Source organism: Sus scrofa, chromosome 12 (assembly GCF_000003025.6).
Source record: "Sus scrofa isolate TJ Tabasco breed Duroc chromosome 12, Sscrofa11.1, whole genome shotgun sequence".
NCBI classification, from domain to species: domain Eukaryota; kingdom Metazoa; phylum Chordata; class Mammalia; order Artiodactyla; family Suidae; genus Sus; species Sus scrofa.
The window spans coordinates 60,652,108-60,675,842 of record NC_010454.4 but is presented as its reverse complement, the minus strand read 5'-3'; the positions used below and the strand labels follow the sequence as shown (position 1 = coordinate 60,675,842).

The following is a 23,735-nucleotide window of genomic DNA, read 5'->3' as shown; positions in this document are numbered from 1 at the left end:
AAAAATATTACAGCGCTACCTTATCAGTTATGATTGCATTCAGCTGCAAGCAATTAAAAACCTCACAGCCGCCTCAACAGACGGGGCTGACTCTTCTGAGGGAACAAGGACTCCGGGAGCCGCCGCCCGGGGCCTCGGGGGGACGGGGAGCTGGTCCTCTCCCTGCTCCGCCAGCACTGGCCTGGGCGCCGTCCCTGTGCCGGCAAGGCGGCCGCTGCTAGCGGGCGGAGCCTGAGAAACGCAGGCAGAAGGCCCGGGGCCGAGGGCTCGGCCTGCTCCCCAAGGAGGGTGCCCTCCCCGGAGCCAGCCCAGAGTCCCTCTGCCCCCAGCCCCGTCCAGCCGGCCTCGTGGGCGTTCTGCTGGGCTCCTCAGACCCTCTGAGGCGCCAAGGTTGGTGGGCGCCGCTGCCCTTCTGAAGCTCACGCCCGGGCTGAGCCGGGGGGCACCTCAGCCCAGTGAACGTTTCCTCTCGTCCCCCCGCCCCCCCTGCCCCCAGACCCAGAAAAACCCGGCCTCCTCTGTCCCGGCCTCTCTCAGGTTCAGCCTCGCCCAGCAGAGGACCCTGGGGGCAGAAAATCATGGACTCATTTTACGAATCAGAGCCACCCTTCAAAGGGTGATCACGCAGCATCAAAGAATGTGACTGCGGGAGTTCCCGTCGTGGCGCAGTGGTTAACGAAGCCGACTAGGAACCATGAGGTTGCGGGTTCGGTCCCTGCCCTTGCTCAGTGGGTTAAGGACCCGGCGTTGCCGTGAGCTGAGGTGTAGGTCGCAGACGTGGCTTGGATCCTGCGTTGCTGCGGCTCTGGCGTAGACCTGTGGCTACAGCTCCGATTCGACCCCTAGCCTGGGAACCTCCATATGCCGTGGGAAGCGGCCCTAGAAAAAGGCAAAAAGACAAAAACAACTACAACAAAAAAAAGAATGTGTCTTCGGCCCCAAACCTGGCTGAAGCGCGAGGCCGGGACTGAGATGACAGCGCCACCACACAGGAGGACTCACCACCTGGAAAGGTCTGCTTCCCCCACCGGCCCCCGCCAGGCACTCAAGGCTACAGGGTCAGGAGGACCGGGACAGGGGACACTGAGCACGTGGGAAAACACCCACGTAAGAAGAGCACACATCGGGAGTTCCCTGGCGGCTGAGCCATTAAGGATCCAGGGTTGTCACTGTTGGGCACGGGTTCAATCCCAGCCCCGGGAACTTCCACGTGCCATGGGTACAGCCAAAAAAAAAAAAAAAAAAAGAAAAGAAAAGAAAAAAGAGCTTTACATCACGGTAAAGGAGAAAGGCCTGGAGAGCCAGGCCACCAGCCCAGGACCCTCCTGGGGAAACGCACCTGTGGGGAGAGCAATGGTGTCTGAGTTTGCTTTGGCTGGTTGGGGAGGAGAGTAACTTCCCAAATTTTTCTTTTTTGTCTTTTTAGGGCCGCTCCCACAGCACATGGAGGTTCCCAGGCTAGGGGTCTAATTGGAGCGACAGCTGCCAGCCTGCACCACAGCCACAGCCACGCCACACCAGATCCTTAACTCACTGAGCAAGGCCAGGGCTGCTCTCACCCACCTGCTTGGCCTCTGGCAAGAAGCAGCTAGGGCTGGGCTTGCTCTCAAACAAAGCTGCCCCCCTCCCCACTGCACCCCGAGCCTCGTCCTCAAACCTGATGGCAGAGAAGTGACCTCCAGGGCCGCTCCCTCCACCTGGCATCCTCGCATGGCACCTGCCTGCTTAAAGCCTTCCCATCACGGGCGCGTCCACACTGCGTGGTAGCTCTGGGCACCCACACCCCCATCTCTGCCTGGGCCCCCGGGACAGCCTCGCCCCACCGGCCCTCTGCTTCCGCCCAGGCTAACTGACACCCTCAGAACGTGGCCTGAAGACCTGTCAAGGGAGCCTCCCCGGCCCAGTCCACACACCTGCGCCTCCAGCCGGGCCCAGGCTGTGCCCCGGTCAAGGCTGCGCAAAGAGATGGCAGCAAAGAGTTTTTTGGGGGAGCTTGCGAAGGAGCCCACCCTTGACGTGGTGGTTCCCGCGAGAGGAACGCGTTATCACGACCTCAAGACAGATTTAAGCCCACCAGGGCTTACAGCTGCATTAGTTACAACAGCAAGAAAAAATCCAAGAAAGCAGCTGAGCATCCTACCTAAGGGAGTGCGAGGTAAATGCTCTCGACGTGGCGGAACACCACGTAGTCATTTAAACGTGGCTCTAGATGCTGGTTTTAATTTGCAATGCTTATTAAGTAAAAGAAAACAAAAAAACACAGAACCCAAAATTGTATTTGTTGCAGCATTATCTCTAGAACGAAAAATGCACTAACAATACAGAAAGGAAACAGGCCAAAACCCTGACAGCAGGGACCCCGGGTGGCAGGATAACGATGGTTTTTCCCTACATTTCTTCCTGTCTTGAAATTCGGGGGGGCGGGGAGCAAATGCTTCAGAGCTGACACTCGCCCCTTGAGGTCCTGCCCCGGCTCTCAGGGTGCCGGGTTCACACAGGGTCAGGCAGGGCAAGCAGGCCTCCCGAGACCCTCCCACTCTGGGTCCCCAGATCCACGGCTCATGGTGACAGGTGTCGGGGAGCAGAGAGAAGGGCTGGGGCCGCCTGGCCCTGCACCCCGAATGTAAGGAGCGCGAAGCTGGGTGGCCTGTCCCCTCTGTGATCCCTGTCCCAGAGCAAGCTGGCACCTGCAAGCCACTGCCCAGCCCGCCCAGAAATGCAGCCAAAGCCTCCCGACCCCTGTCGGCAGACGTCCTGCTCCGCCCCTCCCAGGGTGCCAACGGTTCTCTTCATCTTTCCTGGGGTCAGGTGACAAGGAAACGGCAACATTCCCAATGCAGAACCAGCTGGAAATCAGGGGCTTCACGGGTGTGGGTTTGAGGCCAGGGTCTGAGCAGGTGGGCTGGCACCTACCAACCAGGTGGAACACTGTCTCCCACCTGGGCCAGGGCTCTGCCTCCCAGGGACCAGTGGGCCCCTCAGGTGAGTCCCGCAGCTGAGCTGAGTCTCCCCCAGGGCAGCAAAGTCAGAGCAGCCTCTGCTCCCAGATGCTGCCAGCCTCCTGGCATCGAGACTAGCCAGGTGAAAGGTGGGCAGCGGCCTTCAGGGCCGAAAAGAACTGGAGTCCCTTGTCCCGACACCTGCGAGGGACCCCACATGAGGCCAGCTGCCCCGTGCCACCCCAACACCCTCCACTGCTGAAGGAAAAAACACAGGGGACAGGGGCCCAGGTGGGGCCTCTGGGTGAAAGGGACACTCATCCCTCACCAGGGAGGGCTGATTCCTACCAGCCCATCAGTGAGCAAGAACGTGAGGTTCCCATCATGGCTTAGCAGTAATGAACCCGACTAGCATCCATGAGGACACAGGTTCGATCCCAGGCCTCACTCCCTGGGGTAAGGATCCGGCATTGCCGTGAGCTGTGGTGTAGGTCACAGATGCGGCTCAGATCCTGCGTTGCTGTGGCTGTGGTGTAGGCTGGCAGCTGCAGCTCCAATTAGAACCTTAGCCTGGGAACTTCCATATGCTGCGGGGGAGGCCCCAAAAAGACCAAAAAAAAAAAAGAACGAGAGAAAGGCGACAGTTCCAAGGCAGCACAGACTCTGCTGGTCTTGGCGCCCAGAGGGGATGGGCTCCATGAGGGACAGGCCCTCCAGGTAAGGAAACCCAGCTTGGAAACCGCTTATGGTCCCTGAGGAATCAGTGGATCTGAGCTCTGGTCTGAGATCAAGGGCTGTGAGCATCACAGACAGAAAGAGCAGACATCGCCCCCCAAGAGAGACACAGCGCCTCTTGGGCCATCCTGGCAGAAATCCAAACTGAATAAGGTCAGACTGCAGTTGACATGACATACGGGGAACGGAGGGCCATGTGAACACGTGAAATGAGCTACGACCAGCACAGTCCAGACGGGGAAGCTCAGCAGGACAAGTGACCTGGTTTCTTCAAATAAACGGCAACGAAGCAGATGTGGAGGAGGCGCCTGTAGCGCAAAAGAGACAAGCATACATCCATCAGCCATAATGCAGACCTTATCAGAGCCTATTCAAACAAGCTTTAAAATGACCTATGACACAAGGACACACCTAGAAACCTGAACGACAACCGAATATGCAGTATTAGGGAACCACTGTGCTTTTGGCCTCTGCTTTTGCTTTCCGTTTTAGGGCCGCACCTACAGCATACGGAAGTTCCCAGGTGAGGAGTCAAAACAAAGCTGCAGCCGAGGCCACGGCAATGCGAGATCCGAGCCACATCCACAACCTACGCCGTAGCTCACAGCAACACTGGATCCTCAACCCGCTGAGCGAGGCCAGGGATTGAACCCACGTCCTCACTGAGACACGGTGGGAAGTAGGGCATTACTGTTCATTCCTGAAGTACAATAATGGTGTTACACTGTTGCAAAAGAGCCCATTTTCTTTTAGAGACTCACACCCAAATGCACAGCTGAGATAATACGATTTGGGGAATTTATTTCAGAATAACACAGGCCAGAAGACGGAAGAGGCAGGCATGCCGAGAAAACAGCATAGGCCAGGACTTCATAGGTGAAGCTACGTAAAGGCTTAAGTGGAGGTTCATGACACTAGCCTCTCTCTTTTTTTATTTTTTGACTCTGTTTAAAATTTTCTGTAACATAAAGTTTAAAAAGTAAACCCAGGAGTTCCCACTGTGGTGTAGCAGGTTAAGGATCCGCTATTGCACAGGTTCAATCCCCGGCCTGGGAACCTTCAGGATACAGCCAAAAAAAAAAAAAAAGGAAACCCAGATTTGAAGATAGGATTGACCCATTCAACATTCGCAGAGAAAAGTTAAAACAGGGCACAGCTGATCAACATCCAGACCGTTAGGCGAGGAGGAATTTTGTGCGGGGCTCCGCAGAGGCGCTTCGTTAACCAGAAGCGTCATCTCCATGCCTCAGCCTCCTCACCTGTCAAACGGGGATGCTAAGAATTCGGCTTCCTGCGGCCAGCACGGAGCTGAGCCACACTTTACACATCGAGCGCTCTGAGCAGCGCCTGGCCTGCAGCCGAAGTACCCCCGACAAGGCTGCTTTACCCAACACTGGGCAAAAAATGCATAGAGCCCGGGCCCAGGAGCAGCCGCGGGTCCAGAAGTAGCCCTGAGCCCAGGAGCAGCCCAGACCCAAGAGCATCCTGGGCCCAGGGGCAGCCCGAGCTCACGCAGGCAGGGGCCGGTCTGCCGAGGGGTGTGGGAGGGGGTGTCAGGGAAGAAACGGGCTCTGACCCTGAGTGGAGACGGGGGCGAAGGCTGAAAAAAGCCAGGAAGGAAACCCTCGAGGGCCTCCCAGATGCCAGTCACGTGAAGGTCAGAACAAATCCTTCTCCTAATTAGAGCCTGGGCTCCACAGCCGTCCTTGGGGCGACCTCACTCGCTCCCATCAACAGCCGCAGGGTTTCGGAGGGAACAATTTTAACTCCGCTTCCCACAATAAGGGTTCTGGATCACAGCCCAAAGCCTGGGCTGGTTAAGCGCGTGGGTCAGCGTCGTAAATTGTTTGCTTGGCTGGATCTCCAGACAGCCAGGCTGCGGTTCAGCAAGGAGGTGACGGGGCCTGCGCTCCTGCGCAAAGGACGGGCCTCGCACAGCCGGCAGGTCACGCACCTGTCAGGTCGATACCCCCGGACGCTCCACCTTCCCCCAGAATCTGCTCTGGGGTCTTACCGGGAAACGACACGGCTGCAGACAGCTGCCCAGACGTGACACCCAGAACATGCGCGCACTCACAGAGGCGCCCACCGCGCAGGAAAAGGCCTTCCGGCTTTGCTCACCCGCACGTCTCCCCCGCGGCGGGCTGAGCACCCAGAGAGGAGCCACGGGCCCCTGGCAACTCTGCAGCTCCCCGACAGAGGGTCAGAGGCCTCGGAGGAGGCGCGGGCAGAGGGCTGGCCATGCCCTTGGAGTCTCTGCTCTGCCCTCCGACGGCCACAGACAAGTGCTCACCTGCTTGGCTCCCTCGTTCACGAAGCTGGGGACAGAGAAGCGACCTGAGCAGGTGTGAAGAGCCAAACAGGAAGCTGGGTCCTGGTGTGGTGATGCCCACCCCCAAGAAGCTGGAGCTGGACAGACCTTTCAGAAGAGGGCTCCGGGCCAGTGGCTGACCTGCCACAGCTCACCAGGCCCGGCCCGAGGCAGCGTGGACTGACGGGCCAGGCCGGGCTGGGTGTGATTTCTGGCTCTGCCACACTAACGTCCCACGGGCTGTTCCCGGCGCTTCCCCGGTGGCAGTGGATCAACCAGGCTGTGCGCCCCGCACAGCAGACGGCCGCAGGCGAGCGTGACCCTCGCCGTGTCTTAGAATCCGCTTCCTTCCACTGCAGTCAACACAAGCGGGCTGGCGGACTGAGGTGTGTACATGAGCTGCCCACGGGCTGCCCGTCTCGCCGGGCTGGCCAGGACGGAGCACGGGAGAAGCGCGGAGAAGGCGGGGGACCCGCCCAGGGCCATCGGCCTCCGGGAGGCGGCCCTGGCTGGAACATCAGGCAGAGGTAGGACCTCGTGACCTCAGTCGGCCGACCCAGGACCAGCGTGTTCTTTTCTCGAGGCCACAGAGCACGGCTCAGTGGCGGGAGCCTTGGGAGGGTGGGGGCCGTGGGGTGGGGTCGGACCCGGGCTCAGGCCCCGGCTTTGCGACGTGTCTTCCCAAGAGTCAGGCGCATTATTTCATCTTGGGTTTTTGTTTGTTTGTTTGTTGCTTTTTAGGGCCACACCCGGGGCCTATGGAGGTTCCCAGGCTCGGGGTCGAATCGGACCTGTAGCTACCGGCCTACGCCAGAGCCACAGCAACGCGGGATCCGAGCCACATCTGTGACCTACACCACAGCTCATGGCAACGCTGGATCCTTAACCCACTGAGCAAGGCCAGGGATCGAACCTGCAACCTCACAGATCCCAGTCAGATTTGTTTCCGCTGCACCATGATGGGAACGCCTCATCTCAGTTTTAAGTCCGTTGTTTCATTTGTAAAATGAGACTAGCAGCTAAAGCTCTGCAGGACGCCACGAGAATCAGCAATAGTATAAATATTGAGAGGTGGTTTAGGATAACAGCTACCATGTACTGAGCCTACAGGCACACGCACTGTCTCACTCAAACTTTAAACCCCCTACAAGGGAGCAATTACTGCCCCCGAACACTGAGGCCCGGCCAAGTCACTGACCCAAAGAGTACTGAGTGGGGGCCGAGGGGGAGCCTGGGTCCGCCCAGCTGGGCTCTTGGTGCCATTACAGTGCCCGGTGCATGGCAGGCCATAAAGAAAAGGCAGCAGCCGGGATTCTGGCAAAGGCCCCGCAAGCCCTGCTCACAGCAGCCCTGGGCTGAGGCCCTCGTGCCCTGCACAGGTGCAGAGGTGGGGCTCAGGGGCCCGGGCTGCCGCAGCTCAACAAAAGCCCTTGGCTCTCAGAGACAAGCACTCAGACTGCCCGGGGCCGGAATCTGCCAAAGCGATGAGGCCAGGGCGATTCCGTGCAGCAGGGCTGGACGGGCCGGTGCCGAGTGCTGAGACCCGCCCGAGCTGTCGGGGAAGGTGGAAGCGCATTATACTACTCCCTCTACTTCTGTGTCTGCAACTCTCCACCGTGAAGAGTGAAAACAAAACAGCCTCAGCGCCTCACCTCCCGGAGGACCGAAGGCAGGGGAGGGCCTCAAGCTGAGGGGTGCTCTCCTGGCATGTCTGAGTCCCTGCATCCGCTGTAACAATCGCTCAAAAGCACCCTCCGCACCCCTCCCACCCCGGGTGCAGCCCCCGGGGGACTGGCATCGCCCGCCCTGGGAAGCTGGGCAGCAAGGGGCTCTGCACTGAGGGCCGCATGGCGGCAGCCGGGCTGCGGGAGGCCCGGGCAGGCTGGGGAGGGAGGCAGGACTGGGCTGTGGAGAGGCTCTGGGGGCCGGGAAGGGCCGGAGGAAGGAGAAAGGAAGGAGGGGGGCAGGGGTGTCACTTCCACGGCCCACCTGCCACGCCACCCAGGACGCTCTTCCCCAAAGAGAAGCCTGGCCACGTGGTCCCCGCCGCAGACCCCAGAATTGCGTCCTTACTTCCCAGCCCGCCCTGCCCCCCGCAAAGTCCCACAGGAGACCCGCTCGGGCACCTCCTCGCTCTGCCCGGCACAGTGGAGCCCCGTTATCAGGACACCCCACGGCTCTCCTCTCTGGCCTGCATCCCGTGGGGACTGGGCTCCAGGCCAGGGCACGGCCCCCGCCGTCAGCTCCCCATCAACACGACGGGTGGCCCGTACGAGGCGGCCATCATCACTTTAAAGACAGGCCCCTGGGCGCGCGGGCGCCCGCCACCGCCGTGCCAGCCAGCCACGGACCGGCGGCGACAGCAGGACCTGGGCAGGCGGCCTGGCTGTGGTGCCCTTCACGCGTCTCTAAAGCCGCGGCCACAGCAGGCTCACGGAACACCTAGGAACGCTGTACCGGCTTCCTTCCAAAGGTTCCACACAAACGGAGAGTGACAGCGACAGCTTGACGCCCCCTTACCTCCGTGCCTGCAACCTAAAGAATATTTATGATCCGAGGGACCAGAGACGTGGTGTCTTAGAAGCAGAGAAAGGTCACAGAATAAACCGGCGCAGACCATCTGCTCCTGGTGGGGAGAGACGCCGGCTCATTATTCTCCCAACGCACAGCACCTGCTTCTCCCCGAAAACCTAGGCGCCGACGCAAGGATTGTTATTGACTTAGAAGAGAACCGATGCCCCCCACGAGGGGCGAACGCCGGGCACAGACAGGCGGGACGCGGCCTCTCGGGCCAAGGGCACGGGCGCCCGGATCCGATTCCAGAGACAAGGTGTAACGGAGAACCAGATCCCGGCGGGAGACGCCGGCAAGCAGAGTGGCCACCTGCCCCCGCCTCCCGGGGCCGCTGCTCCTGTGCGCCCAGCCCTGCGCTCCCGCCCCCGCGGGGCCCACGCCGACGGACGAGCCCTGTGAGTCAGGGCCGTGGACGCCAGAAGAGCTGGTCTGACCTTTGCAGATACCAAAGGGTGGATCCGAAGCAGAAAAGGGTAGTTAGTGCCAGGCTTCGGCTCCCCGTGGAGGCAGCTTGATGTCATCGGCCAAGAAACCGTGCCCACGGGATGAACGCCGTGAAAAACGGGGTGGCAAGCGTGGAGCTGGGGACGAGGCGGCTGGCACCGGTGCGGCACACGCACGCTCCGAGGGGAATTATTTAACATGCATGAAAAACACATACGGCTCAGACATCGCCTGGCGTGGGGCACGAAACAGTGTCAAGCCGGGAATGAACACACGCGTGGGGCGCGTTCGGACCCCGTCCGTCAGACAACAAAGCCCTGCTTCTGCCACAAACCACGGTCTGCGCTGCAGCGGGGACAAGCCGGCTCGCAGGAGCCCGCGCCGCGGCGCAGCAGACTCCTTAGAAGCTTCATCACCTCCCCATTGCCTCTGTTTCTGGCCTGTACATTTTTTTTTTTTTTCCTTTTTAGGGCCGCAGCACATGGTGGTTCCCAGGCTAGGGGTCCAATCGGAGCTGTAGCTGCCAGCCTACACCAGAGCCGCAGCAACGCAGGATCCAAGCCACGTCTGCCACCTACACCACAGCTCACGGCAACGCCGGATCTGCAACCCCCGGAGCGAGGCCAGGGATCGAACCCGCAACCTCATAGTTCCTAGTCGGAGTCGTTTCTGCTGCGCCACGACGGGAACTGCCCGGCCTGTAAATCTTAACGTTGGTTCAGGAGCAAAAGCGACCCCTTCACAGCCCGTGGAGATTTTCTCCGCCTGCTCTAATTCAGCGCCACACAAAACGAGATCCCGAATAATCTTCCTGAAACGGAGGCCTCCGGGGCTCCCCGCCTGAAAACAGCAATGCGGGCAACTCGGAGGAGGACGGAGGCGAGAAGGGACCGCGCTCACGGAGGCGCGCCGCCCCGACCCGCGTGCCCAGTTCCCTGCGGGAGAACAAACATCCCGCAGAATTCACCCTTTGGAAGCGGACGGCTCGGGGGGCTCGGGTACCGTCACCACCGTCTGACCTCACAACCCTTCCCCGAAAAAACCTGCTTCCCGCTGGCCCACCACCCGCTTCCCCTGCACCCGCTCGGCCTGAGGGGCCACCGCGGGCACTCGTGCCTGGCCTCGTTCACAGGGCGCCGGCTTCTCCCCGTCCGCCCTCCTCCCTGGCGCTTGGTCAGGCCGCCTTGCCACCTGCGTTCTCAGACATTGGAACCGCGGCCCTTCGCCACGTCGTGGAGCAAGCACGCGGCACTGACCCGTCGCTGGGACCGGGCTCCGAGCTGCGGGAGGCCTGTGTCCTCCAGGGCGGAGCCTGTCATGGGCCTGACGGTAACAGGGAGGGCCTGGGGGCCACGAGGACACGGCGCAGCACCTCCAGCCCCCAGGACAACCACGCCCACGGCGGACGACCCGCCCAAGGGCGCCCTCGAGAGGCAGAGTTAAACGGGAAGGCGGGCATCCGCTGAGCTCCGCCTGGCAAATGGTGGGGACTCAAGGGTGTGCTAGGCCGACGGGGACGCTATCTGGGGACAGACTCTTGGCGAGGTAGCCCCAGTGCAGACCGCCCGGTGTTCGAAGGGGCGATGTGGACACACAGAGGACACTGCAGGCCAAGGAGAGGCCCCAGGAGGAACCGACCCTGCCGACCCTTGACCTTGGACGGCCAGCCTCCGGGACCGCCCGAAGGTAAACGCTGTTTGAAGGCACCCGGCCTGTGGGACTGACTGTGAAATAGCTCGTTTCCTGCTCCAACATTGACTTTATTTATCTGTTTATTATTTGGGGGGCTGTACCCCCAGCAAGCGGAAGTTCCTGAGCCAGGCACTGACCCTGTGCCAAGGCAGTGACCTGGGCCGCTGTAGTGACACCACCAGATATTTCACCCACTGCACCACCAGGGATGCCCCGACACACACTAGAAAGTAGGACTACCAGCCCCTTTTTACAGATGAGGAAGCTGAGGCTCAAACAGGTTTGTCTGGTTTCAGAGGTTTTTTGTGGGGTTTTTTTTTTTTTTTTTTTTTTTTTTTTTTGCTTTTTCAGGGCCACACCTGCAGCGTATGGAAGTTCCCAGGCGAGGGGTCGAATAGAAGCTACAGCAGCTGGCCTCCACCACAGCCATAGCAACGCCAGATCCAAGCCAGGTCTGAGACCTACACCACAGCTCATGGCAACGCCAGATCCTTAACCCACTAAGTGAGGCCAGGGTTCGAACCAGCATCTTCATGGTTCCTAGTTGGATTCGTTTCTTCTGTGCCATGACAGGAACTCCTGGTTTCAAAATTTTTGTTCTTTCCAGAAAGCATACATGTTTTAATTTATCCTTTTTATTTAATTTTTTTCTCTTTTTTAGGGCCACACCTGCAGCATGTGGAAGTTCCCAGGCTAGGGGTCGAATTGGAACAGCAGCCACTGGCCTACACCACAGCAACGCCAGATCTGAGCCGTGTCTGCGACCTTCACCACAGTTCCCTGCAACACCGGATCCTTAACCCACGGAGCGAGGCCAGGGATCGAACCCAAGTCCTCACGGATGCGAGTCGGGTTTGCTAACCACTGAGTCACAACGGGAAGTGCGATTTCAGAAACTTTTTTGAGGGAGGACAGAACAGGTACCGAGTTGAGCACTCTGCCCCCACTGTCCATTCCAGGCTCTTCTTTTCAGCTGTAAACAAGCCTAAGCGGCGCGTGGCCGTCACAACCAGGGCCAGAGCGTCCTGGCTCATTCCAGGACCCTCAGAACCACACTCCAGGCCTCGCCTCCCACTGAGACCAGTAGTGTGGGCACTGGACACCAGGATGGACGCCCCCAGCCCCCACCTTGGAAGGGGGCTCTCCAGCCAGCCCACAGGGAGCGCCCCCAGGGGCTCTTGGGGGAGTCATGGAACCAGCGACACAAAGCACCCCTCCCCCATGCAAATTTCACCTGGCATTAATCCAAAGTAATACAAACAGGGAGTTCCTGTCACGGCTCAGCAGTAACAAACCTGACTAGCATCCAGGAGGACACAGGTTCGATCCCTGGCCTCGCTCAGTGGGTTAAGGATTCAGTGTTGCTGTGAGCTGTGGTGTAGGCTGCAGACGCGGATCGGATCTGGAGTGGCTGTGGCTGTGGTGTAGGCTGGCAGCTACAGCTCTGATTCAACTCTTAGCCTGGGAACCTCCATGTGCTGTGAGTATGGCCTTAAAAAGACCAATAATAATAATAATAATAATGAGTTCCCGTCGTGGCGCAATGCTTAACGAATCTGACTAGGAACTATGAGGTTACGAGTTCGATCCCTGGCCTCGTTCAGTGGGTTGAGGATCCGGCGCTGCCATGAGCTGTGGTGCGGGTTGCAGACTCGGCTTGGATCCCGCGTTGCTGTGGCTCTGGCGTGGACCGGTGGCTACAGCTCCGATTAGACCCGTAGCCTGGGAACCTCCATATGCCGCAGGAGCAGCCCTAGAGATGGCAAAAAGACAAATACCCCTACTACTACTACAAATAATAATGAAAATAAATGCAAGGAAATGCAAACAAGAGTCTTCTCCCTGGACTCTGGATCCTGCTCCGTCCCAAGATCGTGGCCGGGCGTCTGCAGCGTTGCAGCAGCTGAACAGGGGCAGAGGCTGGAGACCCCACAGCCCGAATCAGTGCGACTGCCCCCATTCCCTGCAGCCCATTCTGCTGGGGTCCGTGGCCCACTCCCCAGGGAGGCCCCCAGCTGCTGGGCACCGCCCGCCTCAGGGCCTCTGTTTCTGCCCTCGCCTGCCCCGCCCGAGAGGCGCGGCTTCAAGGCCACCTCACTCAGACACCTCCTCTGCCCAGAGCCACCACTGTCCTCGCCCCGGGTGCCCCAACCACTCCCGGGGAACGCTGCTCACGTGTCCATGCCGGCATGGCTCTGACTGTGGAGTGAGCCTCCGGGCTGAGGGCAGGGGCACGTGGCAGCCTGGGGGCCCCTGCATGGTGCCCTCCCGCCTGCAGACCCGGGGAGGCGGGAAGCGCCGCTGGGAGCCGGGCCCTCCTAGCCGGCAGCCCGCTCTGCCACACCCGCCCTGGGAAGAGGTGACACAGGTCCTATAAGGCTCACTTGCGCAAGGAGAGGTCAGTCCGTATAAAGACAATGTTCTATAAGTAATAGCACCCGGCCTCAGGGACAAGGCAGGTCATGAAGGGGGGTCCCCAGGCTGGACGGCGACGGTGACCCCTCGGAAACTGCAGGCCAGGGCCCGGGCTCCGAGGCTCCGAGACGGTCTCCGTTAGGGAGCGAGGACCCCGATGGCCCAGCGCCCTCTCCCGCCGCAAAGGCCCGGCCGGGTGGAGGGAGCACGTGCTCTGGGCGCCGCTGGGCAGAGGCCCGTGAGGAGCGCCCTTTTGCAGGGCGCCTGGCATCCGTATCCGTTTCAACCACTCCCAGCCTGACCTCGGGGACTTGAACCACAGAAAGGGGTGCAGGCACCAGCCCGCGCTGCGACGGCACCGTTTTTGAGATAAAGCCCTCCGCTCCCCAGAGGAGAACGGCCCCAGGCAGCACCCCACCGGGCGGCGGCTGGAACCGACACCTGCAGCCGGACCCCGGGACACGAAAGAAGTGTCGCAGTGAGAGCCACACTCAGCAGCTGACGGGGGCTCCCGCTTTCAGACAAGCCGGACTGCCGTCGGTGCCGTCCGGCGGCTCAAACGAGGCTGTGGATGGGGCGGCTTTCACTTTATACCCTTCTGAGTGTCTGATTTCACACGAGAAGGAGGACACGCGCCAACACTACTCCGTCGAAAGGCAAACAAACCGGTGGCGCAAAAGACCCCAGAGAAGGGGGCCGGGGCGGAGGAGGGCCCGACTGGGGGCTCGGCCCCTCCCGCTCCGCCCCGTCCTGGGGGGGCTCCGAGACCCTCCTGGCCCAGCCTGTCGCGGTCCGAAACTGAACACCCCTTGGATGCTCTCTCGAACCAGCTCTCACACTTGATGGAGTTCAAGCCGCAAGGCTGGTCCCCGCCAACTCCCGCTCTCCTCCTGCCAGCTCCCACTCGTCCTTCAAAACCAGTCCAGGGACGCCTCTCAGGAACCCCCTCTGCTCTCCGCTGAGCTTTCGGGGCTGCCCCCAACCCCGTCTCAGGACGTGACCCCGGCATCAACAGATCGTTCCCCCCCCTCCCCGATCTGTGCAACAGCCCGGCACCAAGCAGGGTGGGCCCCCTGCCAGCCCGTGTCCCCACAACAGGGCCAGGATGGGGCTACCCACCCAACTCAGGGCTGTGGTTCTACTGTCACTCATCCGGTTACCCGCAAGCCCCCTCTTCTATGGCTGCCCTAATCCGCCGCCGCCCTCCAGGAAAGCAGCTGAGCAACTACGACACCCACCCAGCAAGGAAGACACACGCTGAGCTCGGGCGCTGCCCTCCTTCCCCACGCGTCCTGCCCCGAGGGTCCGAACAACCCGGAATCCACGGGGCTGCGTAACACGCCCCCAGAAGTGCGCAGCCACCTCACACATGGGATGATGCTGCTACCAAAACCCAGACGATGACACGGGCTGTGAGGATGTGGAGAAACGGGGCCCCTGAGCCCTGTCGGAGGGAAGGGAAAACGGAGCAGCCACCACGTACGGAGGTGCCTAAACACATTAAAAATGGAACCACAGGCGTCCCCGTAGCGGCGCAGCGGAAATGAACCTGACCAGCATCCATGAGGACACGGGTTCGAGCCCTGGCCTCACACCGTGGGTTAAGGGTCCGGCATTGCCGTGAGCTGGGGTGTAGGTTGCAGAGGCAGCCCGGATCCTGCGTTGCTGTGGCTCTGGCGTAGGCCAGCGGCTACAGCTCTGATTAGACCCCTAGCCTGGAATGTCTATAGGCCGCACGTACGGCCCTAAAAAAGGGAAAAAAAAAAAAAAAAGATAGACCTGCACATGACCATGTGATGCAACAATTTCACTTGGAAAGCAGGGCCTCAAAGAGCAACCTGTACATCCATGTCCACCGCGGGCTTTTTTTTGGCCACACCTGCGGCACATGGAAGTTCCCGGGACAGGGATGAAACCTGAGCTACAGCTCTGACCTACACTGCAGCTGCAGCAACACCAGATCCTTAACCCACTGTGTCGGGCTGTGGATCAGGCCAGGGGTTGGCTCCACGTCACCACAGAGACAACGCCAGACCTTCACCTGCTGCGCCACGGTGGGAACTCCCCACAGCAGCCTTATTCACAGAAGCCAAGAGGTGGAAGCAGCTCAGCTGTCCAAAGCTGGGCGGATGGATGGACTAAACAAAACCCGGTTTACGCGGACAGTGGAGCACTATTCAGCCTGAAAAAGGAAGGCGATTCTGACACAGGCTCCGTCAGAGGTGCATCTTAAAGGCAGGGTTACTACGTGAACTCGCCAGTCACAAAAGACAAGTGCTGTACGTTTCCACTAACACAAGGTCCACGGAGACACAAATTCATAGACAGAAAGCAGGAGCGCGGTTGCTGGGGGCTGGGGGGGGTAGTTACCGTTTCACGGGACAGCCTCTGGGTTTTACGGGAGGAAGAGCCTTCTGGAGGCAGAGGCCATGGATGGACCCACAACAACATGAATTTTTTTTTCTTTTTTCTTTTTTTTTTTGCCATTTCTTGGGCCACACCCGCAGCATATGGAGGTTCCCAGGCTAGGGGTGGAATCGGAGCTGTAGCTGCCGGCCTACACCAGGGCCCCAGCAACGCGGGATCCTTAACCCACCGAGCGAGGCCAGGGATGGAACCCGCAAGCTCGTGGTTCCTAGTCGGAGCCATTAACCACTGCGCCACGCCGGGAACTCCGACACGAATGTTCTTAGTGCCACTGAACTGCTCACTTAAACGCGGTGACGATGGTGGGCTTCGTGCTACGTCTATTTCACCAAAAATGTTTCAAACGTTTGCAGGAAGTTGTTCAGTGCTCTTGAGGGTGAATTACGGAGCTCAAGATCTAAAGAAAAACTGAAAGCCACTCTGAAGCCAGCCTTTAGCTTTAGGTGTGGAAGTGGCCTTGAGACGCTGGGTTCCAACCACGCTGGTCCCAGGACCTCCCCAGAGCCACAGAGCACATCGGCAGCAACGCGGAGCCAGCCCCGGGCCTCGGGAGTCCTGCCTGGGAGCAGCTGTGCTGCTCCGGACGGAAGCCAGAAAATGCAGGTGAAACAGACGGCCAACCAAAGGCAGGTTTGCCAACGGACTTTACCAACCACCCAACCTGGAGCTAAACCGCCCAGTGTGATTGGACTAATTGTGATTTGCTTTCAAACAATAAAAAGCATTTATCGGGAGTTCCTGTCGTGGCTCAGCAGAAACAAATCCGACTAGCATCCATGAGGTGGCAAGTCCGATCCCTGGCCTCGCTCAGTGGGTTAAGGATCTGGTGTTGCTGTGAGCTGTGGTGTGGGTCGCAGACGTGGCTTGGATCCCGCATTGCCGTGGCTGTGGTGTAGGCCGGCAGCTACAGCTCCGATTCGACCCCTAGCCTGGGAACCTCCACATGCCATGGGAGCGGCCCAAGAAAAGGCAAACAAACAAACAAAAAAAGACCCAAAGACAAAAAGCATTTATCTTCATGGCACGGCAGCCCCCCTCAGCCTCCCTCAGCCCCTGCGACACAAGCGCCTCGTGACTGGCAGGACCCCAGGTAAGCAGAAAGTTTCACCAGGACTCACTGTGGGACCCCGGCAAGGTGCCCACCACGATGCAGTCAGACGGTTCCCAGCCCGTGCTCATAAAACCCCCAGGGCCTCCGAGCCACGTGTGCCCGGTGGGCACGGGGCCGGGCCACGGGCGGCTCAACGTGGGGCTGGACACTGAGAGCCCGTAGACGGCACGGGAGCTTCTGCCTGGGTCTGGTGACGTCCCGAACCTGAGGCGGGCTCAAGGGAGCCCCCGATTAAGCAGGTGGCCGGAGGTCCTGGGGTCTGCAGTGGGGGTCTGACCGCATCATGGTCCGAGCCCTCCCCTGTGGGCTCTGCGGAGACCTGGGTAGCAGGTCAGAGTGAACCGGAACCGAAAGGCAGGACACAGCTTGGTGTCACAATCGGCTGGTGGCCAGAAACACCCACACACTTGGTGTCCGAAGCACTGTTGGGGTAAAAGCCGCACCGACCTGACCTCTCTGGGCTCGGGGCCTCGTCTGTCACTGAGGGTGGACCGACGGCGGAGAAGGCCCCCCCACCAGAAGCTGGTGACTCCTGCTTTCAGAGTTTGCAGAGTTAACGTGTGGGGACACCGCCCCCCGCCCCCAGAAGCCACCAGGCAGCATCACCCCCCAGGCCACACTTCCCACCTTGATGGACGAGGACGAGCAGAGCTGTGTGTCTCTCCTTTGAGGAGCAGCAAAGAACTCGACAGTGCCCTGTCCCACGGCCTGTCCCTGTCCCCAGCTCTGCCAGGCTCGCGGCCCAGCTCCCGAGATGGGATCAGTGGCTCCCCGGCACGCCCCAATTTAAACCAATACAGGAGTTGCTGCCGTGCCTCGTTAAAGATTAAAACAGGAGCCAGTAACGTCTGGAAGGCGAACCGGCCCTCGGAGACCTCGGAGCGTGTTCACGGCCCTGCCTCCTCCAGCGCCGCAGACCCAGGCACGTCCAGACCGCAAGGGAGCCCGGGGCCGCCTGGAGCGAGAGGCGCTTCCGTGCGCAGTCAGAAAACACAGCCTCTCCCCAAACGCTTCAAAACCTGGGATGACAGGAAGGGCGGCTAATGCTGCGGCAGCCCTGAGCTTGAGAGCCAAACCGGCCACCAGCCGCCAGTTCATTCTCTCAGTTCCATGGATCAGTACTGAGTTCTCACCCCTCAGACCGGTTCAAGTCCCCGCTCTGCCTGGAGACCAGCCTGAGAAGCCTCTGTTTCCTGCTCTGTCAATCGTGGGTGACAACGCCTGCCTCGCGGGGCTGCGGGGGCCTGGGAGGAAACGCACTTAACTGGCCCCTAGAGACGAGTCAGGCTGACCTGGCACCGCTGGCATCACCCTTCTCGTCTTTAGGGCATGTGTTAGAACTGAGAATAAGGGCAGGACCCCAAAGGCACAGGCGACAAAAGTAGATCAGACCCACCAGCTGCATCAAAGGACCCGACCAACACTGAAGAGGCAGGACCCGGGCGGAGAATGGCAGCAAACCTGATGATCTACCCGGGAGGCACCCCCAGCGGAGACAGAACTAACGCTCAACAACCATGAAACATCCCGATGGAAAATGTGCAAAGGATGTGAAGAGACACAACCACACGACAGCGAGTATCACGCCACGCTCACTAGGACGGCCACTGTGACAAACAAATGACAGGTCTGGGCGGGAATGCGGAGACCCCCGCTAGTGAGAAGGTGAGACGGCCCAGCCCCTGGGGAGAACAGCACGGCAGTTCTGGCTCTGCCTCAAAATATCAGAAACAGGGCTTCCCGTCACGGCGCAGCGGTTAACAAACCCGACTAGGATCCATGAGGACATGGGTTCGATCCCTGGCCTCGCTCAGTGGATTAAGGATCATCTCTGCTGGGGGCTCCCCAGGAAAGCCCTTCCCTGCGCCTCGGGGACCCCCGTTCGGCACGGAGGGGGCTTTGATGGTGAGAGAGAAGAGCCTTTTGGGACCTGCCTCTGTAAGGACAGCCATGCCACTCCCCTCCCGAGACGCCTCTCACGGCTCCCAGTGCCACCAAGGAGAGAGTCCAGAGCCCTCGGCCAGCATTTGAAGCCCTGCCCATCAGGCCTGACACCTGTCCACCTGGGCTCCCACGGCCCCAGCCACTGTCACCCTCCTCCGTCGCTGCTCTCTCTGCCCAGGGAGCCGGCCAGGCCTCCTCATTCACCTCCAGCAAAGCCCACCTGTCCTCACGGCCCTGCTGCCCCCAGGAGCTCCTCCTCACCCTCTGCCCGCTGGGTCCCAAGTCCGGCTCCTTCACTGCTAGTTCTAGGCCCCTCTTTTTCTTTTTGTTTCTTTTTTTTTTTTTTTTTTTGTCTTTTCTAGGGCTGCACCCATGGCACATGGAGGTTCCTGGGCTAGGGGTCTAATTGGAGCTGTAGGAGTTCCCGTTGTGGTGCAGTGCTTAACGAATCTGACTAGGAACCATGAGGTTGTGGGTCTGATTCCTGGCCTTGCTCAGCGGGTGAAGGATCCTGCGTTTCCATGAGCTGTGGTGTAGGTTGCAGACTTGGCTTGGATCCCGCGTTGCTGTGGCCGTGGTGTAGGCCGGTGGCTACAGCTCCGATTCAACCCCTAGCCTGGGAACCTCCATATGCTGCGGGTGTGGCCCTAGAAAAGGCAAAAAGTCAGAAAGTCAAAAAAATATATATATATTAATTGGAGCCATAGCCGCCAGCCTACACCACAGCCACAGCAATGCCAGATCCGAGATGCCTCTGTGACCTACACCACAGCTCATGGCAACGCCGGATCCTTCACCTACTGAGCAAGGCCAGGGATCGAACCTGCAACCTCATGGTTCCTAGTTGGCTTCATTAACCACTGTGCCACAATGGGAACTCCCAGTTCTGGGACCCTCTCAGTACCTTAAGGTCCTGCTCTGCAAAGTGGAGACGCTGGCAGGACCCCCAGTACCCGCTCACAGCGCTGCCGGAATCAAGGACTGCGAGACCCAGAAACACGACCTCCGCCGCTGGCGCAGAACGACACAGCGCCGAGCTTTCAGAAGGCAAAGCCTGGTAACCACTGCTACTGCTGCTGGAGGTAACCCCTCCGTCGTCCGCCTCGTCACTCCATGTATCTGTCGAGTCTGTGCCAGCATTTCCGACCTCGCTGCTTCAGGCACCTGTCTCCGCTCCCTGCACTCCCACCAGAGAGAACCTCTGGCGAGTGTTTAGCTTGGTCTCTCCGAGAGGCCGCACAGAGCCACTGAGGGGATAAATGACTTCTGAATAGTCTCACGGATAATCCGCCATGAGAAACGCACACTGAAAGTTGGCGGAGAGATTAAGGAGATTTTTTGTTGTCTTTGTAGGGCCGCACCTGCAGCATGTGGACGCTCCCGGGCTAGGGGCTGAATGGAGCTACAGCGGCTGGCCTACCCACAGCTCACCGCAACGCCAGATCTGAGCCACACCTGCAACCTACACCACAGCCACGGCAACTGGATCCTCAACCCACGGAGCGAGGGCAGGGATCGAACCCACATCCTCATGGACACTAGTTGGGAGCATAACCTGCTGAGCCACGATGGGACCTGCTAAGAAGAGATTCAAGAAGCAGAACTTCTCATCTGGAGCATTCGTTCTCACCGGGTGGTGTCTGGACCAGCAGCAGCAGCAGCCTTGGGCTGTGCCAGACGTGCAGAGGCCCCAGCCCGCACCCTACCCGCCGTCTGCTCCGCCAGCTCTCCAGGATGCCCGTGACCCTGACTCACAGGCTCTGCAGAGCAGGAAGCAACACGGCAGCCCAGAAAGAGCCCCGGGTCAGCAGTGGACTCTCGGCTTGACCCTGGCCTTGACCGTGCAAGGCCTCTTAACCTCTTGGAGCCTCTCTGAAGCACCTCAGGGCAGGAATCGTCCGCAGATCCTCCTTAAATGTTGTGTGGGCTCGAAGACGTCCTGAGGACAGAGTCTGCATGCAAGGGCGCTTAATAATTACAGGTTCCTCGCCTTCTCTCCCTGTCGGTCTCACAGGGCTGGGAACTGCGGCAAAGGGGGTGACCCACCGGAGCAAGCCGAGGGGCCACACATTAACCACCTGCCCTTGGAGCAAAGAGCCAGGCCAGTCAGCAGGCGGCAGTGACAGGCGTGGGGAGCTCCAGGGGGCAGTTCAGGCCCCACACCACCCGGCCTGGGCCCAGCTCCGCAGCCGAGAGGTGGCCCCCGGGGTTCTGGTCAGAACTCACTAACGACTCATGGATCTTTCATCTCAATGAATCCAAACTTCACTCCTGGAAAAGGATGAGGTGAAACCATTTTCCAGCCACCACAAGGAGAGCCGAGCCCCGGCACCGTGGACATGGCTGGGGGACTCCCTACACGGGTGGCACTGTTTTGAAAGCTGTTCCAGAAGGGGATCTGGCCGCAGAGCACTGGTCAGCCCTTCATAAGGTGGCCGGTCCTCGCTCTGAGCCTGACTCCCTTCCAGGACAGCGGGCGGCCTGGGTGCAGGAAGGCCCAGGGACTCGTCACGCTGGGCTGAGCTGCCAGCTCGCGATGGGCAGCCCACATGTTAGGTCAAACAGCGCCCAGGAAGTGGGTGTGAGGCGGGGGCGGAAGCCAGAGTGACCGCTGGTCTACCGACCCCGGACCTCGAGTCTGATGCGTGTGGCTGGGGACACCTAGGTGGCTTGGGACAGCTACTGCCAGCTCCCTCAGAGCAGCTCTGTAATACCTGTATCACGGAGCCTGGCAGCCAACACAGGCTCAGATCACCGGCTGATGGCCTGATGGGTTATTCAGGTTCACGGCCCAGGGCTGCTGAGTGAGGAGCGCGAGGGCCAGACAGGCTCAAATGGGAGTCAGCTGTGTGGCCTTCAAAGCCGCGCACCCAGGACAGACTTCATCCCGGGCCCAAACCCCACAGCTGCCTCTGTTCCACCGGGAGGTGCCCACACACCCCCAACCTGCCCCAGGCGCAGGGGCCTCTTCTCTGCCTGGGCGGTTCCCACCCTCACAAACAGCCCTCAGTCTCAAGGGCACAGGGCCCACTCCTCCGGACCCCCTGGCAGCACTTCTGTCCCCTGAGCACAGCTAAGGCGGCCTTCCTTCTGTCATCACTGTCCCATGCATCTGTGTTCCCTCCCTGACACCAGCAAGCCCAGCTGTGAAATCCGGGTCCCGCTCGCTGGCTGAGCCTCAGTTTCCCCATCCCTAAAGCGGGAAGGACAATAAAACCCACTTCACGGAGCAGCTGCACAACTGCTGGGGGATTCGGCTGTTACCCGATGCCGGCGTGGCTGCTGTTTCCCTTCTGCGCTGCCCTGCGAACGGCCCCCGGCACGTGCTTTTAAGGAACACTACCCACACGACGCGTCTCGAGAGTCAATTCTACACTCAGTCACAACAACGCAAAACATACCCAGAGCCTCCTCGCGGCCTCTAGGCATCTACCCGAACGGAAGTGGCTCACTGGCAGGGAGGAGGCTCCGCTCCCTTCGTGGTCCAGGGTCCCGTTCGAGGGCCGGCAGACCCGGGGGCCTGTCCAGAGGTGGGCTGGCTGTCCCACACTCCAGAGAGAAGATTCGCCTGCCTGAGTCATCCTGATAATAACGGCGGCAGCTCCGACGAACTGAGCCTCGACTGTGTTCCAGGCACATCCATCATCTCACCGAAACCCGCACCACCCTGAATACACAGCACCCTGCCTCCACTTCCCTCTGGAGCAAACCCAGGCTCAGCGGGGTGCCCAGGATTTGGGGGTCCGGGGCTGAACTGGGCGTGGCGCCAACGCAGGTCTTCCCGAGGGAAGCCTCACGCTCTCTGCACCTGCACACCCCTCATATCCGCACGTTTTAAATCCTCTTTAACGTACACACCCCGTCAACGACCTCGGCACTTCAAAGGTGCAGAGCTTCTTACTGCACAGGAGCCAGAAAAAGGGAAAAAGCTCCCCCCAAGTCCACGGGTCCCTCCGACAGCTGACGGGAGTTGGCTTCCCAACTGAGAAATGAGTTTCTGGAATCAGGATGCAGCGGGGGAGCAGCTGAGGAAGAAGGAAGGGGCAGCAGTGGGCACGGGCCAGAAGAGACTCATCCAGCGCCCAGTCCGTCACCACGTCGGAGCCCCCACACCACGGACACGAGAAAGGCTCCCAAACGCCCGCCGGCCCACCCGAGATGCCTCAGGGCTTTCCCAGGCCCCGGCAAGGCTGAAAAGTAGGCAGAAAAGAACCACGTCACCACTGACCCAGCCAGGCTGGCGAGGACGCCAAAGGTCCCTGCTCACCAAAGACGTTGTTCCAGACCTTCCTCCAACCAGCAGGATCCAGTTTTCAAAGAAACCAATCAACACTCTTGACCGAGGGCACTCGGCCTAAGCTCCAGCCTCGGCTGGAAAGGCAAGTTGCTTTTTGCAGCAAGCAGAGTCCACTGGCCCCCGGCCCTCTGGTGGTCCTCACCCACACCTCGGGCGCTCCCCCGGGGATGCTGGTCATCCCGGCGCCCACACAGGCTCAGGCCGGCGAGCACCCCTCTATCTGTCCCCGAAGATTTCCGCGTTGGCAAATGTAAGAACGCGCGGAAGCAACAGCCGGGGGCAGGGACGAGCACAGGGGACATCAGCTCCCGCCTCTGACAGACGGGGCACTTCAGACCGGACCGGGCAGTGACTCGCACAAGGTCACAGGGGGTCGGCGGCCAGGCCCCGCGGGCGCCCCGCGAGCAGGCCGCCCCCTTTCCCGAGGTGGGGCAGGTTGCCCCCCACCGTGTCCTCAAGAGCGCGCCGGCCTCCCGCTCCCCCGAGGGCTGCTCGACCCCGGCCGGCGCTGTCGCGGGGGGGAGGGGGGTGCTGGGCCCTGCCGCGCAGGGACGCGCGGAGCCTCGCCCAGGCCTCGGGGCGCCGCTGTGGGGGCCTTACCGAGGCACTGCCCCACCGGGGTGCTGAACGGGTTCCCCAGGAGGAACTCCATCTTGGGCGGACGGCTCGGCAGGGGCCGGAGCGAGTCAGCCGCCGGGTCTCCGCGTCCCCCGCCGCGCTCCCGGCCAGACTGACACTTGCCCCCGCCCCACCCTCCGGAACGCCGGCGCCCGTCCCAGCCCCACCCCGCCACGTTACTATTGGGCGACGGCTGCCCTGCCCTCTTCCGATTGGCCCCTACACCTC

The 23,735-nt window shown here is 60.5% G+C and overlaps 1 protein-coding gene across 16 annotated transcripts in view; it reads right to left on the bottom strand.

Moving 5' to 3' along the window:
* The window catches only part of TOM1L2 (target of myb1 like 2 membrane trafficking protein), a 77,105-nt gene extending 53,415 nt beyond the window's left edge, over positions 1–23,690 (bottom strand). For 4 of the 16 annotated variants that reach the window (XR_002337412.1, XM_021068006.1, XM_021068009.1 and 1 more), the window contains exon 1: positions 23,490–23,659. Coding sequence is in view for 9 of the 16 variants with exons in the window: in XM_021068006.1 (XP_020923665.1) it covers positions 23,490–23,541 (52 nt within the window). In the remaining 7 variants the exon portion in view is untranslated. Of the gene's footprint in view, positions 1–8,505; positions 8,672–22,450; positions 22,470–23,489 lie in introns of those variants that run through there. The other 12 variants (XR_002337411.1, XM_021068017.1, XR_002337408.1 and 9 more) reach the window with 11 other exon arrangements.